At 42.6% G+C, this 17,450-nt stretch overlaps 1 protein-coding gene across 2 annotated transcripts in view; it reads left to right on the forward strand.

Annotated features, from left to right (window-relative positions):
- DOCK1 (dedicator of cytokinesis 1) overlaps positions 1–17,450 on the forward strand; it is a 282,369-nt gene that overhangs the window by 232,298 nt on the left and 32,621 nt on the right. For both annotated transcript variants that reach the window (XM_032694686.1, XM_032694687.1), the window contains exons 39-44: positions 7,502–7,591; positions 10,601–10,705; positions 12,814–12,955; positions 13,800–13,878; positions 14,220–14,304; positions 15,162–15,248. In XM_032694686.1, coding sequence (XP_032550577.1) covers positions 7,502–7,591; positions 10,601–10,705; positions 12,814–12,955; positions 13,800–13,878; positions 14,220–14,304; positions 15,162–15,248 — 588 coding nt within the window. The remainder of the gene's footprint in view (positions 1–7,501; positions 7,592–10,600; positions 10,706–12,813; positions 12,956–13,799; positions 13,879–14,219; positions 14,305–15,161; positions 15,249–17,450) is intronic.

A 17,450-nucleotide genomic window follows, 5' to 3' on the forward strand; every position in this document is an offset into this window, starting at 1 on the left:
AACTCCAAGTGGAGGTTTCCACTGTAGAGTGAAGGTAATCCTCTCATTTGGGATATTCTGACATTCAGTTAAATCAACTCCTTACATTTACCTGTGCAGTGTGCAAATGTATTCCAGCAGCTGCTTTAACCATGATAAATAACACACCTGAAATAGTATTTTCTGTGCCTTTTTGGAGGACTGTGCTGATGCACAAACCAGTTTGGGGAGTTTTGTACCATAATCCCCCAGCTGTGTCCCTGCCTGGCAATTCACTCCGGGTCGATCCCACCAGTTTGTTTTCTCTTCCCATAAAGTTAACAAGAGATGTCAAAGGAAGGTCACCTCACCCTGGACAGCTATAGAGCTACTTCCAGGCTTTTCCAGAAGCTCAGGAGTTTTCTTTTAAAGTTCTGGGACTGTGTGTGCCTCCTCTGCCCCAACCTGCCTAATGGGAACCTGTGAACATGGGAGGGAAGGAAGTCGTGGTGAGAAACATTATCTAGAAGAAAGGGAGGAGAGGGATTTCCTGAAAGGTAACACTTGGTTTTAAATCATTGGCTTTTTGGTTTTTAAAGGATTGTGTAGTTCAGCCTCTCAAAAATCACAATCCCTTTCTCTTAGCAGAGTTATTTCCCAGTGGGAACATATGGTACACTTGTCAAGTGAAGACAAACCATGAGGCTTATTCCCTAAATATTGACATTCATGGTGAGGTGGATTTAGAGGAAGGTACAATTCTCCATACACAGACTGGAACAGAGTGAACCTCTCTGTTCTAGACCACAAATGCTTGAGAAATTCATAATTTAATAATATGGAGTGTGAGCTTGCACTGAAAGCAGGAGGGTGGCACCTTATTTTGGCTGAGAACAAAACACTGACCCTTACCACAAGTATCCCTGTCATTTGTAGTTTGAGATCCAAATAAGGTTCTTCATTTTTGTTTCTATTTTTAGTCTATTATTATTAGGAAGCTTGCTTTTTTCCCTATGTTTGACTTTTGGTCCTTAAACCAACCTTCTGTAAAGCTGAAATACACCTTCAGTGAATGAGCATTTTCAGGTGCAACTTCTACATTTTGCTGTTCTGCTTTATGGTTTGATTCCTCATTAGTAATACTTTATTCCTTCCTTTTTCTAAGCTCTTTACTTCCAAACTGCAAGTTGTGTCCCTGATCTAGGCATCATTTTCCCTCCTAGATTATTCTTCTTCACTGCATTGCGCTCTCCAGTCTCATTCCATCTCTCTTGGCTTTTGCCCTTAAAAGGCTTATCCTCACTGCTTATCCCAGCAGTCAAACCCACCCTTTGAACTGCTCTCAAGTGTTTGCTTTCTCTGTGTTTTCCTGAAGCTTTGTGATTTCCAACAAAGCCCTTAATCCAGGGACTTTACTGAAAATTGGTAAGTTGGGATATCTCAGGGCGAGAAGGAAAAATAGCGACGGCAATAAAGGGATGAGGGAAAGGGTGAAATTTTGCCTGTGTGGAGTGGTTTTAGTCAATGCTAATGAACTCCTGAAGCCAAGGAATACTCAGTGTCAGTGACAAAGATAAGGTGTTATTTTAAACAGGCTTCTGTGGTCTCTGGAGCCATAAAGGAAGCAGCAGCATTGTTGCTCCTGCACGGAAAAATGCAGGAACAGCGACATGTCTCAGGTTTGCCGGTGGATACCGCAGTCTGTAAATCAGGACGTTTTCCTCTGCTCCTCCATAAATTGAAAGTGTTGGTTCCAAGGAGAAAAAAGTAAATAAATGCACACTGCTCATTTATTTCTGCTCCTCCTTCCTCCTCCCCTCCAGAAAAAAACACCTTTTACTGTTTCACTGCAGCCAGAAAGCACAAAATATTTGAAATTACTCAGTAAATGCCACACTTTGGCTTAAAATGCCTGTTCTTTCTGGCTCGTGGGATGGCATCAAATGGGTTTTTCTTCCATCAGACAAGAGAGTGGTGAAGTTCACCTGTCTGCCAAAAATGAGCACAAGGCTCCTGGCCAGCTCAGATCCCACATCAGAGTGTGAGCCCATCCTGAGGGCTGTGAAGGACAGACAGTCTTTGGAGAGGAGAGATGTGGTGTCTGAGTGTGTTCCAAATGAATATAGTTCTTTGTTTAAAGGGTTTCCAACCTGGCAGAGAAATACTGCGTTTTAGCATTTTATTTAAAATATTAAGCTTGCATGTTGGTTAATTAACACTATCTGAAATTTAATCAGCTTGGAATGTCCCTCTCACATCAGAATATCCATGATAATATTCTTATCCCAGACTATTTCGTTGCTGCTGACCATTAACTCAGCAGGAGCTGAGAAATACCCTGAGATCCTCCTTTGCTGCTGTTAACCTCAAAAACTAAATTGGGTACTGTAGTTCTTTATGGGCAACAAGCAATCCAGCTTGTAAAATAAATCACCAGGTTTTCCCTAAAAAAAAAAATCTCTTTCTGCATCTTCAAAGTCTTTCCCATAACAGTTTGCAACTCGTGTCCACACGGCTAAATTTGGCTACACACATTTTTCTTATGCTTTCAGTTTAAAAGAAGCATTTTGCTTCCACTATCAGCAGCCTCTCTCTCTGGTCCCCTCTCCAAATAAATTGTTTCTCACATTAATGAGTTGTACCTCGTACAAATCCTGTGTAGTAGCTCCCCATACGACTCATTTCTCCACAAGACCTGCCATGTCCTGGGCAAACCCGGGAAACCTTCCAAGGCAGGAAATCTGCGAGGCAGCAGATTGGGAGTTGCTGACCTTCAAGAATATAGATTTCATTTCTCAGGATCCTGTGCCACAGCCCTGTGCTGTCCTCACCTGAATAAATTGGCTCTGGAGTAAACAGCTGAATTTTTCAGAGGGTTGTACAGGGAATTTGAGACACACAGTTCCTGTTTCTTTTTGGGATGTTGGAAAAATCACTGGCTTGAGTTTGGTTTGTGGTGATATTGGAGGTGTTGTGGTCAAGCTGCACAAACAGCCAAGGGAAAAGCCAGGTAGTTCAGGAAACAGCCTGAAGTTGCATCAGGGGAGGTTTAGACTGCATATTAGGGAAAATTTCTTTATGGAAAGGGCTGTCCAGCCCTGGCACAGCTGCCCAGGGCAGTGATGGAGTGCCCATCCTGGAGGGGATTTAAAAGCCGTGTGCATGTGGCACCTGGGGACATGTTTTAGTGGTGGCCTTGGTAGTGCTGGGGGAACAGTTGCACTCGATGGTCTTGGAGGACTCTTCCAACCTTAGCAATTCCTTGATTCTATAAACCTATGGACTCGTGGACCTCTGGAGTTCAGGACACTTGACATGGTAGAAATTGAGGTCATTCTGAAGCCTTCTCTTCTCCAGGTGAACACCCCCAGCTCTCCCAGCCTGTCTGCAGAGCAGAGGTGCTCCAATCCTTGAGGCATCCTCGTGACCTCCCCTGGCTCCACTCCAGCAGGTCCATGTCTTGGTTTTGCTGGGCTCCAGGGCAGCAGTGCAGGTGCCAGTGTGGGACAGGCTCTCTGTGGTGTAACCCCAGGGCTGCAGAGCCACAGTGACGTGATGTTGCTCACCCTGAGCAATACCAGTGTGGCATTCCAGCCCCCTCAGCTCCAATCCTTCCCTCCTCTCTCCCAGAATCCAGAATCCTGTACCTCTTGATGTTCAGGTGCACTAGCTGGTGTTCCATGGCACACAGCCTTAGCACTGAGCTGGGGCTTTATGTTCCCAGACGTGCTTTGGGAACGTGTTGAGGTGTCTGTGCTTATCCAGGATTCAGTGGAAGAACCCAGTGAGTTTGTTTACAGTGTCAATGCAAATCTAAAGTGATTTAGACTTCCATTTATTTCCAGTTTTGTTCAGCTCCAAAGCTGTTTGCCTGAGATCATTTATAAATATTTTCATAATGGAAAAGAGAGTAGAAGTGGTTTGGTTTTGGAGAGGGACTGGTTAAATCTGGAACACACAAGGCAAGGGAAATGATGGTAACACCGTTGTCTTTGAAATGAAAATATGCAAAAGTTATGGATGACTGAAGTTCCAAACAAAATGGCAATCAAAATGAGGAAAGGTTAAGTGATTTTGAAAGGTTTCACTTGCTGACTTACCAAACAACTGAATACTAGTTCAGTTTCTATAATTTGGTGGAATATTACTCGTCTGAGTCAAAGTTAACCCAGTATGTGAAAATGTGCTCCTCTTTCTGCAACTGCGCCTTTACTATTAAATTCATGTTAATTTTTGTTTAGAAATAAAAATATGTTCTGTATCATCATGCTAGATTAGACCCATAACATGGATAAAAACATTCAGCTCCTTCTATTTGCAAAGATTGTGTTGCAGAGCCCACAGTCTGCCTTGTAATTTCCTGCAGACGTGATCCCTCATTACCGTGATTGTAATTAGTCCTTCTGATGAGTTTTTCACCTTCAAGGCACTTCACAAACATGAGGGAGCTCATGTTCATTCCAGTCCTCTTCCCTGGATAAATAGTATTCTGAACCCTGTTGTAGAAATAAGAGAAATCAAGAGGAGGGGTCGAACACCACAAAAGGTTAACGCAGTGCCGGGTTCTGCTCCTCATGAGCATCCACCGCTTTTTTGTCTTAAATTAAGTCACCACTCAGCCTCTGTTTGCCCCAACATCTGCCCATTCCTTTTTTGTGGAACTCAAAATCTCCTGTTCCCTCACTCAGTGTAGTCTGTAGCCATATTTTCTCTTCGAGAGCATAAGTCTCTGTCCTTTCTTCTTGCGATCTCCTGTAACTATTTTTCCTTGTGCAGCTCCCTGCCTCTCCAGGCTGCTGTATTCCAGCCCTTCTCCCTCAGTTTGCCAGGACAATCCCTCAGTCCATCCTTTGCCCTCCCCTTGAAAATTGGCTCCTTGTTTCCAGGGAGGAGCAGGGATGGAGACCAGTGGGACCCGAGCCACATCTTGTTTTTGTGTCATTGGTGTGTCACACACGAAGACTTACTGAGGTTTCAGCCACACTTGGATTCAAATTTCCAATTCCTAGGAGAAAAAGGATATTCCAAGTCACAGTGAGGAGTTTGTGCCACTCAATCAGAGGTAGCTGTGCCCTGCCTGACTGCTCAGCCTGTGCTGGCAACAGTCTCCATCACTGACAGTCGTACAAACTCTTAATGTTTTACTCTTATTTTTTAATTCAGCATCTAGAACGAGGAATTTTCCTAAAAGTCTTATTTTTTCCAAGTTTTCCCGATATACTAAGAAATGCAATTTCAACTTGCAGATCAAATAGCAAAATTCACCCGACATTGATTTTGGGCTTTAAATGGTGGGATTTCGTTTGTGTGTTTTGGGGGGCTTCTGGATTTTGGGGTGTAAAGTATCTCCTATTTACACAGTGCTTTAAAGTGGATGGGATTGAGGGTTCTGTATGGGATGGATGCAGGAATCAGTTGTGTGCCTGAAGGTTTCCCCAGGGCATCATTCCTCTTCTCTCTCCCCACATCCACCTCCCACCATCTTTGGAATTTGTGGTGGTTCATCTCAAACTCCTCGTTCCCAAAGGCGGCTGGTTTTGGGGAGCAATGGGGAATTGTGTGTTCAGCCCTTTCCCTCAGCTCTCTTTCATCCAACTGCTTTTTGCTGCTGCATCTCAGTATTTCACCAGGACAAGGAACATGTGGCCTGGTGCTGAGAGGAGAATTAGGTGGTTTGGACAGAGGATTTAAATTTCAGATGACAGCTAATACAATCTAAATGGATTTATAACTCATTCTGAATCTCATTTTTTAAATAAAGTGAGGTCAGCAATGCCAACCAAATTTCATCAGCAGAGGCAGATCATCAAGTATGATCTTAGATAGCCTGGTGTGCTAATTTAAGCATATTTTTGGGTTTGAGTGGTTCTTTATCTTTACAGCAGGAAAAAAAAAAATTAAAAATGCACATTTAAAACCATTCTTGCTGCTCCTCATTAAGATTGTTGCCTTCTGAAGAGCTGAAGGGTATTGTTAAATTTCTTTGGGTCAGTTGAGATGGCTGCTGAATTTCATGGTTGAAGAACGAGAGGAAGAAGAACCATTGGAAATATAATGAGTATTTGTTCAAAGCAATATCTGCAAATTGCCTGTCCTGTCTAATATAGATTATAGATATTAGAGGGAGAGAGAGGTGATTATGAAGTATAATCAATCAGCAACATTTATCCAAAGTCCTGTGGGTTTCTTTGTGGACAGGCTGTGTTTACACATTACTGGGTCTCTGGTTGGGCTGGCAGGAATCATTTTGTTTCTGAAGCAGTTCGATCATTTGACTTGATTTGCATCAAGTAAATTTGCATCCTCTGCCAGGGAAGGTCATGGAGATGTCCTTGAGTGCTGTTACATGGCACATGCAGGACAACCAGGGGATCAGGTCCACCCAGCCTGGGGTTAGGAAAGGCAGGTCCTGCCTGACCAACCCAATCTTCTGTGAGAATGGGACCCACCTCATGGATGAGGGAAAGGCCGTGGGATCTGAATGAGGGGATTGAGTGTGCCCTCAGTCAGGTCACACGTGACACCAAGTTGGGTGGAGTGTTGATCTCTGGAGGGCAGGAAGGCTCTGCACAGGGATCTGGACAGGCTGCATCCATGGGTTGAGGCTGGTGGTAGGAGGCTCAAAAAGGTCAAGTGCCGTTGGGTCACCACAACCCCACCCAGTGCTCCAGGCTGGGGCAGAGGGACTGCAAAGCTGCCCAGCAGAAAAGGCCCTGAGGGTGCTGGTGACAGGGGCTGGACATGAGCCCAGGTGTGCCCAAGTGGGCAAGAGGCCAATGGCCCCAGTGCCAGCCATGGTGTGTCACAGGCCCAGGGCAGGGACTGTCCCTGTGCTGGCGCTGCTGGGGCACCTCCAGTGCTGGGGGCAGTTCTGTGCCCCTCAGACCAGAGAGACATTGAGGGGCTGGAGCATGGCCAGGGAAGGAAACGGAGCTGGGGAAGGGTCTGGAGCACCAGGAGCAGCTGAGGGAGCTGGGGAGGCTCAGCCTGGAGAAAAGGAGGCTCAGGGGGGACCTTCTGTCTCTGCAACTCCCTGACAGGAGGGGGGAACCCAGGGGGTTTGGGCTCTGCTCCCAGGGAACAAGGGACAGGATGAGAGGAAACAGCCTCAAGCTGTGCCAGAAGAGGGTCAGACTGGGTATTGAGAAAATTTCTTCATGAAAAGGGCTGTCCAAGCCTGGCACAGCTGCCCAGGGCAGTGGTGGGGTCCTCATCCCTGGAGGAATTTAAAAGCCCTGTGGATGTGGCACTTGGGGACATGTTTTAGTGGTGGCCTTGGTAGTGCTGGGGAATGGTTGAACTCAAGGTTCTTTGAGGGTTTTTCCAACCTAAACAATGCCCTGATTCTGTGATTCTCTCAGCACAGACATGTCTAGCTCTGCCACAGCTCTTTGGCACATCAGATGTGCAGTGTTTTCAGGCATGTGACACAATGCATTTTGTGTGTTTTATTCAGATTTGGTTTATTCTAATGTTGTTGTTTAACCAAGGTATGTAATTCAGTTTCTTTGTTGTTGTTTTATGATTTTTTTTTCCCTGACAGATGTGGGAAGAGGCCATTGCCTTGGGTAAAGAACTTGCAGAACAGTATGAAAATGAAATGTTTGATTATGAACAACTCAGTGAGCTACTGGTAGGTTTTTTTAATGACATAGACACTGCAATAATTTGTTCAGAGTTGAATTCTTAAGCTTGTAAAATTATATCAAAAATCCTATAGTTATGACAGTAAAACACAGAAATAGATGCCAGTTTTAGCTTTGTTGGACCAATGTTGATTAACTGGCTACCACTGGAGTGCCTGAAAAAGATTGAATTTATTTTTTTTAGCTGAAAGAAAAATATTTCAGTAATGTTAAGCTGATTTATTTGGGGTATAAAAGGAAATTTGGAATTTAAATATAAATGGGAACATGAAAAAATCCCCATTCTTTCTCAAGTGTCTTTCCATATTCACATTTCTTTTTTTAGGTATGAATAATCCCCAAGCATTCATGTCTAGAGTCAGTTATTTTTGCCCTGATGTTACCCATTCATTATGCCTGCACCATTTTTTTTTTCTCCTGTTCTCTTCCAAGAGATAAATGGCAGCTGTCACTGTCCTTCCTAAATGTCCCAACCATTTCCGTGGGAGCTGGGACATGATTCCAGTTTGGTTCTGAAAATGCTCAACATTCAGGTTTTTGATACATTTTACCTTTGCACTTAGAGTATATTTTCCTTAAATTCTTTGAATTCTTTATCTGCTTCCTCTATCCCAGTCTGTCTGAGCTGGGCATTCATCTGGTGTTGACATGATTTAAGCCTAATCAGCAACTCAACCCCACACGGCCCCAACTCACTTGCTCCTGGTGGGACTGGGGAGAGAATCAGAAGAGTTAAAGTGAGAATAAATAAATAAAAAAATGGGTTGGATGAAGAGAGGGAAAACAGTGAGTTCATTCCCCACTTCCCATGGGCAGACCATCTTCCATCCCCGGGAAAGCAGGGGTCTATCACACGTGATGGTGACTTGGGAAGACAAACGTCATCACTCTGAAGATCCCCCTGTTCCTTCCTCTTCCCACAGCTCTACGTGCTCAGCATTACAACACATGCTCTGGGATATCCCTGGGATCTGTTGGGATCAGCTGTCCTGGCTGTGTCCCTTCCCAACCCCTTGTGCACCCCCAGCCTCTCCCTGGTGGGCTGAGGAGAAGAAAAGGCCTTGTCTCTGTGCAAGCCCTGCTCAGCCATAACAGAAACATCCCTGTGTTATCCACCCTGTTCCCTGCACAAATCCAAACCACAGCTCCACACCACCTACCGGGAAGAAAATTAACTCTACCCCAGCCAAACGCAGCCCAGATGACTCAGAGCCATCTCCCCAGAAGTATCTCCATCCCCATCTCCCCAGAAACTCCATTATTCTGTGGCCTGCACTGTTGTTCTAGGGATTTGTTCAGTAGAGAATATTCATTTTAGTATAAAAGGAATTTGGTACAGATTGTTCCTCAGCTAGAGATGATTGTCATGTGTCAGAAATGATTATTCACCAGGGGGTAGCTACTCTCCGAGTCCCTCAGTTTTAATTTTCCATCTCTTTTATGCTTGAACATGGGAACATGAACAGTTTGTCGCAGAGGCAGCTACTCTTTCATTATCCTACTGTATCCATTTTGGAGGAGAAGTTGAAATTAACACTTTATTCATTGTAGCTGATGGCCAGTGATCACAGAGTGATAGAGTGGTTTGGGTTGGAAGGGACCTTAAAGCTCGTCTCATTCCAGCCCCCTGCCATGGGCAGGGACACCTTCCACTAGACCAGGTTGCTCCAATCCCTATCCAACCTGGCCTTGGACACTTCCAGGGATGGGGCATAATACCAAGTTATGTATTTTTCACCATTTCTCTTGCGTAGTAAATACATCAGTGTTTAAGTGACATAATTCCAGGCAATGGTTTAAACCAGGTATGGATATGGAGTTTCTCCCTCTTAGAAGAGGGGAAACCCAGAACTTCCAATCCTCACACCAAACAACTGAGTTTATCTGCTCTTTATTTATCAGTAAAGAGAAATTTAGAGAGATATCACAAAAATTAGTCCTGATGTGCTTTGGGCATTCATTCCTCATATCACAAAGATCAAATTCATGCTCCTGAGTGAGTCAGGTCTCACATACCCCATCAGCTTTTCTTATTGCTGCTGCTGAATAGCTCTTTTTTTTCTCCCCACAATAAAATTTAGAAGTTTTTTGTTCTTTCTGTTCTCCCTCTTGTCTCTTTTATTCAAGCAATATTAAATATCAGACTCTAAGACAATTGACAAATGACAAAATAGTTTTGCTACAGATGAGCTCAGAAATACACAGCAGATCTGGGTCTTTGTAGTCTTCTTGCCATTTACTGTTATCTGTTGTGTGGGAGCAGCAATAAACCTCCCCCCAAATCAGGAGTCATTCTCTTTACAGAAATAATAGACTAAAAATAAGTTGATGAACAGATCTTGTGAAGCTGCTCGTTTGTTATTATTTCATCATTTGAGATGAAGAAGTATCGGTGTCCCAAACAGATGGCGTCTGACACGCGTGTGTTTATCCCAAAATTTACATTTTCCTGCAGTTCTCAACTGCCTGCTTTCCATATGCAAATTAAGAGTTGTAAATATGGAAGAGAAGTAGTAGAAAAATTTAATGAGATGTAAGAGCCCCAAAGTGACAAGTCAGCACTGCAGAGATGAGCTTTGGTGTACTTGGCTTTATTGTTCCGGTGTTTCGGCATTGGAGGTGTCACAATTGGGAATTCGGATTGCCTTGCAAATTCTTGGCCTTTATTGCAAGTGAAACATTGGATATGGAGCAAAGAGGTTCATCAATATGGAGATATTGGATATAGAATGATAGGGTTCACCAGGATGAGGTTCATTGAAATGGAGATATCGGATATGGAACAGTCAGGTTCACCAAGCTCAGTATAAAAGTAATGGCTCCAGAGTCTGGTATTTTAAAATGTCACCATGTATCTGATAAAGTGGTGAGGAAAAAGAGGCAGGGGAAATGTACATCTTTAGTTTAGAGATACACATAAAACAGATCCAGATCTTAAGTGTAAGGAATCTCCCTAAAGTTCAGGCCATTTAAAATTCCTTCTGTTTACTTTGCAGAGAAAGCAAGCCCAGTTCTATGAAAACATTGTGAAAGTGATAAGACCAAAACCAGACTATTTTGCTGTTGGATACTATGGCCAGGGATTCCCAACATTCATAAGGGTAAGTGTCCATTTTTTTTCCGTAGAGGTCAGCAAGGTTTCTTGCTCTGGAAATTTCTCTTGGTTGTGGAGAAAACTGTCTGACACTGGCAGTTGTTTTTAGATGTATAAAACAAGCCCTGTTTTTTCTTTTCCAGTTTCTAATATGGAATAGTTGAATTTTAGTAGAGATTTTTTTTTCTTCAGACATATCCAATACTTTCTATTTCTTCAGGTTATCACTAGAAATTAAGATACATCACCCAGTTCATCACTCAGGGTTGTAGCCAGCACCATCTGAAATGGTGACATTCTTGCCTGATAGGTTTTATATATATATATATATATATATATATATGGGTATAGTAGAGAAGTTTTTTGTATGTGACCCTGTTTTCATGTCAGAGTCCTTTCCAATATAGTCACTAAAATGAAGTTGACTATTAGAGGTGTGTGAAACCTTTAATTACAATTTTTTATCATTGATTTGCCTGTGTCATGTGTCAATTTAAAACATGTGTCACTTGGTTGATGCCAGGAATGTAGTTTTAGTGGCATTTTAGATTTTTTCCCCACAAAAATAAGCGTTTTTATGGGTTGAATTAGTGGCTAATAAGAGTGGAGGATTTAACACTTCTGAATTGCATCTGTATCATGATCCTCTGGCAGTTGGTGAATGGGAATCACCCGTTAGTTATTTACTCAGCTTTTCTGGGCAACCTGTGCCAGGGCCTCACCACCCTCACAGGGAAGAATTTCTTCCCAGTATCCCATCTAATCCTGAGCTCTGTCAGGAGCACAAAGCACAACCTTCCCTTTAATTGCTGTGATCAACAGCCAGCAGGAGACCAGGCAGAGCAGTGTTAGTCTGATATATTAATATTAAACTGCTTTTTCTCCTCACGACTGAATGGGGGCTTTGTAAGTTCAGGAAGACACTTATAAGAGCCTTGTGGATTGGTCAGCTTATAATAAATGAGCAATAAAGCCCCTGAAAAGCAAGCTATTAAGTGCCTTGCTAATTGAGAAAATCCAAAATTCAAGCTTTTCCTTCTGTTCCAATATTCCCTGTGAATTACAAGTATATATACATGAATTACACTTATATAGAAACTTCTTAGGCATCTGTTATTACCATTTTTTCCCAATTTGAGAATATTCTTTCATCTGCTGAGCATTTCAAAAGGCACCATTGCAGAATTAAACCCAACTGGGCAAATGGAAGCTATTCCAGGTTTCTACCCCGAGTCATAACACCCTTTCTTATTAAGTGCTGTATAATTTTTTCACCAAGTGCTCACTTTGAGATGAATAATGAGGTTAAGCATATTCAGATGCAAATTTTATCCAAACTTACTTTAATATGTTTGATCAGTTAAAAGTGTGCATCATCTTTTGCGTTTTTCTTTAGAATTGAATTAAATTAGTGTATAAAGGGACTGTGTAAATGTATCTTAATTTTCTTTATTGTTAAAAAACCCCAATACCTATGAATAGAAAACACCTAATTTTAAAGTTATGCTGTGTGCAGACAACTTAACAAAGGCCAAAAAATGGCAAAAATCTAATACATAAATATGAATTCTGTATCAGTCTTTCTAAAAGAGTCAGTATTTTTGAATCTTCCTCCTCAAATTGGCATAATTTTATGTTTATAGTTTTCTCTGCTACTCTTGCTTGCTCACCTCAGTGCTTTTTAATATTTTTTTTATGTATGAAAAGCCTGATTCAGTTTATGTGCCTGCATTCCACCATTAGCTGAGGAAGGTGGAGGAGAGGATTTAGAGAGGGAGGTCTGAGATTTGGTAGAAATAATTTGTTTTAATATATTTTCAATGGCTACCAATTTTATAGCTTCTTGAGATCACGTTTCAGTTGATTTTAGTGTGGTTTATACATATACCTAAAGGTAAGTGTGTGCTTAATGATCTCAGCACTGAATTGGAGGCGAGAAAACCCATTTGTGCTTTACTGAACCGGCATAAAATATTTGTAAACTATTGATTATACCACAGTGCGGGGAATGGGAAATTCCTCGCTTAACAGCGCTGGAGTCAGCGCTTCTGGGATCCCAGGTCCTTCCTGAGGCTGCTGGTTTTAGCAGGATTTAATGTGTCAACTTGTTTTCAGAACAAAGTGTTCATTTACCGGGGCAAGGAGTACGAGCGACGGGAGGACTTCGAGGCGAGGCTCTTGACGCAGTTCCCCAACGCAGAGAAGATGAAGACGACGTCACCGCCGGGCGATGACATCAAAAGCTCCTCTGGCCAGTGTATCCTTGGGCTGCACCCTGGGTACAGCTGTGTGTCCAGCAGCACGGGGCAAGGATTTGTGGACTGAGGGAGCACCCTTGTGGGTGACCCGGGGGTGCTGGTGGGTGGCCAGTTGTCCACAAGTCAGCAGTGCCCTGGCAGCCAGGAGGGCCAACCCTGTCCTGGGGGCGTCAGGGACAGCATCGCTGGCCGGGCCAGGGAGGGGATTGTCCTGCTCTGCTCTGCCCTGGGGCAGCCTCACCTGGAATATTGGGGCAGTTTGGGGTGACACAGTATAAGGAAGATGTTGAGCCATTAGGGAGTGTTCAAAAGAAGGCAGTGAAGATGGTGAAGGGCCTTGATTTAAGCCGTGTGAGGACACTGAGGGCACTTGGTGTGTCCAGCTGGAGAAGAGGAGACTGAGGGGAGACCTCATTGCAGTTACAACTTAGGAGGGGCAGGCACTGGTCTCTGCTCTGTGGGGACCAGGGACAGGACCCAGGGAATGGCCTGGAGCTGTGTCAGGGCAGGGTTAGGTTGGATCTCAGAAAAAGGTTCTTCCCCCAGAGGGTGGTTGGGCACTGACCAGGCTCCCCAGGGCAGTGGGCACAGCACCAAGACTGCCAGAGCTCAAAGAGCATTTGGATGATGCTCTCAGGGACATGGTGTCACCCCTGGGAATGATCCTATGCAGAGCTAAGGGTTGGACTCAATGATCCTTGTGGGTCCCTTCCAACTCAGCATAGTCTGTGATTGTGTAATACATGAATTTTGTTGTTCTGTCCTTTTTTTTTTGTGTTCCTGTTGAGCTGCTTGTTCTGTGTGACTTAAATTCACTTTTTACTTCTTAACTCCCAAATTCAGATATTCAGTGCTTTACTGTAAAGCCAAAACTGGATTTACCATCTAAATTTCACAGGCCAGTGTCAGAGCAAATCATGAGGTGAGTTTGGGGTGGTTTTGTGATTTTATCAGTCTCCTTTATAACAAACTGGTTCTTATTGTATAATGAATCTGTACAAAGCCAAGGAAGGTGGTAATGGTGAGGACATTTCATGATAGTTCTTAATACTGGTAGAGATTCCAACCAACCCATTGGAAAACAGTGATCCCATAAGCATTTTATATCTATGCATAAACTTGTTCTAATACTAGAGTTTAGTAGCAATTCCTAAACAGTGTTTGATTTTCATTGTGCTTTTGGGAGTTGGAACTAGATGGTCTTTAAGGTCCCTCCCAACCCAAACCATTCTGTGATTCCATGATTCTTTTCCTTTCTTTCAGTTTCTACAGGGTGAATGAAGTCCAACGTTTTGAGTATTCACGTCCCGTTCGAAAAGGAGAGAAAAACCCAGACAACGAATTTGCGGTAAAAAATATTAAAGAACATAGACTAAACTTTGGGTTGGATTGTTTATTCTCCTCTATTTTGAGCATCTGAACCATTCACTATCTTTTGGTGTTTGAAAAATAAATTCTGGGTTTAAAGTGATTATTTTTCCTAGAATTTCAATTAAACCTATTTGTCATGTTCTGTTTTATACCAATAGGAAAAAAATGGGCAAAGCTGTATTTACTGCTGTTTTGAGAAAGGATTTTAAATTGCTACACCTGAAACAATAGATGTGTCTTGCCAAAACTTCCCTTGCCACGAATATTCCAGTCGGGGATGTAAAAATCTTCTTTCACTAATACCTTTTTCTTTTTTTTTTTTTTTATCTTTTTTTACTGAAGCACATGTTTAATGGTCAGTAAAACTCCTTCCCTGTGAGGGTGGTGAGGCCCTGGCACAGGTTACGCAGAGAAGCTGGGGCTGCCCCTGGATCCCTGGAATTGTCCAAGGCCAGGTTTGACAGGGCTTGGAGCAGCCTGGAATAGTGGAAGATGTCCCTGCCCATGGCTGGGGGTGGGACTGGATGGGGCTTTAAGGTCCCTTCTCACCCAGGCCATTCTGGGAGTCTGTGAACAGTAACAGTCCAGTAAAACCAGTGGATCTTTCCCATAGCTTTCTCCTTTCATAAGAGCAGTTGTTCTCTGCTAAGTCACATCTCAGTTATGAATCAGTGCTGCTGCATCTTCCCCACAAGCAGATACCATTTGAAATTCCCCCCTGGCTTTGTAACATCTGTCGTGCTGTGGTTCCTTTTCCTGTTGAGAAGGTTTTATGGCTTTGCTTGAGTTCAGAGCTGTCCATCTGATAACGTGGGGCTTCTGTTCCATTCGCAGAACATGTGGATTGAGAGAACCATCTATGTGACAGCCTATAAATTACCGGGGATTCTGAGGTGGTTTGAAGTCAAATCGGTTTTCATGGTAAGATCAATTCAGCTGTATTGAGATTGCCTAAAAAAATGGGGTTTTTGTAGAGCCAGGGAGCATTTCTGTGTCTGTGTGACTGTGCTTGAGTTCTGTGGACAAGGAGGAATCGATGGGACTGTACCTGGCACCCTAAGGGGAACCTGCTGATTGTTGTCTGAGGGGGACTCAAGGAATGCTTTGCCATTCCTGAGGGAAGGGAATGCAGCCAGCTCTCCTGGGCCTTAGGGCAAGGGCTGATTAAGTTCTTGAGCACTTTTATAAAGTGTTTGTGGCTCCCAGCAGGCCAGTACAACCCTCTTCATTTTAGGCAACCCGAGGTGGTGTAGGGGAACCCTGCCCCATCCTAATGAATCAAGCCTGAATTTTATAAAAGAGGATTTGGGTATTTTGATTGTCATTTATCCAAAATGTACCATAAATCAAATGCATTGTATGTGTCTGCTTTTCTCACCATTTGTGATTAAAGGTTGTTTTTGTTTCTTCTCCACATTTGGCTAAATATACCCTCAGCAACCTCACAGAGTAACTCCAAATTACTCATTTCTCTGTTCAACCATTTAGACTGTTTAGATAAGACATATCCATTAAACGCCTTTAAGATTAAATTATTCTTACACAGCTGTAATTTTTAAGGAGCAATAAAAACATTGTTACTGCGGTTTTTAAATCTCTCTTGTGAGGCTTATTTTTAAAGGAAAAGAACAATTTGCATATGATTAATTAAAACCTTTTTCATTGCTCCATTGAGGTTATGTTGGACAGTTGTATTTGGATGAACAGAAGTAATGCAGAAAATTACTATGGTATCTATAGTAACAGAATATGAATGTGATGTGTGACAGTAATAGGCAGCTGAATAAAACACATTGAATTTTTAATGAATTTTGTAGTTTCAATATAATCCTGATGGAGGAGATTGTATTTAACCTCTTGAATGCAAAAAGTGTTGCTTGGAAAGGCTGGCAAACGTGGTGAAAATCTCTTTTCCTGACGAGCCCAGAGCAGAGCCTGGCAGGCAGTTTGTGTCCACACACCCCTAACTCTCTGCTTGGCATCCAAATGGGCAGAAATCCTGGGAGATTTGGTGAGTCAGGATTATATTAGTTGTACAGCTGAAAAATGATACCAGAGTGGAACTTCATACTAAGTGGGAAGACAGCTATAGATAACTTTTGACCTCCTCTGGCTTAGTTACTACAAAATGGGTATTGACTTTCTGCAAGATCCCTGTCAGCTAAAAGGCTGGGAGTGGGATCATGAGGTTGCATCCCTGTAATGCTAAATTGTGATTATGGATACAGATATTATTGATCTTTTACTAAGCACCAAGATATTCAAGCAGCTTTTCACGTTTCATATTTTATTGATGGAACTGGGATATCTTTAAAGGAAGAGGTGAGATCACATCAAATCAGTGCTGGGAGAACTGAGTAATTTAATAAATGCAGTGTATTACGTTACATAACCCATAGGAACATGCAGAATTGCCTTAAATCTATTGGCTTTTAAAATTCCTTCTGAGTACTTTTACCTAAACCTTTTCAGTCTGTTCATTATCTGCCAGAAATCTGTGGCCCACATTCATTATTCTGTATCTGATTTGGTTTAGCTGGACACAAGTAGTTTTAGGGGAAAAAAATTTGCTGAGGCCAGCCAGTGAATTAGAAAACTGGATTTGGACTCACACTTGGTTTTAAAAAGCACAAATTCTAATCTCTGTTTTGTTTTTATCTTGTAATTTTGTAGTGGTGCAAATGTATCAGGAGAGTATGTAATTCCTGGCCCAGAGTGAGCAAACTACTAGAAGAAGGCTCATAATTTACTCATGTAATAAATAGCTTTCAGTAAGTGCCAAAGCCCAGTTTATAGTAGTGGGAAGTGCAATTCTCCATCTGCTTTTAAAAAAGTAGAGGGAGGGTTATAGGAGTAGTGAAAGAAAGGAGAATGAGAGAGAAAGAAAGCCATGATTACTGCTGCAGAAGAGTCAGAGAAGCTCTGTCAGCTCAATGAGTGCTAATTTCTGTAGATGCTCAAGAGCTTTAAAAGCAATGGTTCATCAACACATTATTGCATAATTACAAACCCATTAATACAAATGACAGAATCCTAAATTTAGCCTGTAATGTGCACAACAGTTCTTGATCTGACACATCTTCAGATGTGGAATATGGCTTTACTCTCACAGTCCCAACTTCC

This window comes from Chiroxiphia lanceolata, chromosome 8 (assembly GCF_009829145.1).
Source record: "Chiroxiphia lanceolata isolate bChiLan1 chromosome 8, bChiLan1.pri, whole genome shotgun sequence".
Taxonomy (NCBI): Eukaryota; Metazoa; Chordata; class Aves; order Passeriformes; family Pipridae; genus Chiroxiphia; species Chiroxiphia lanceolata.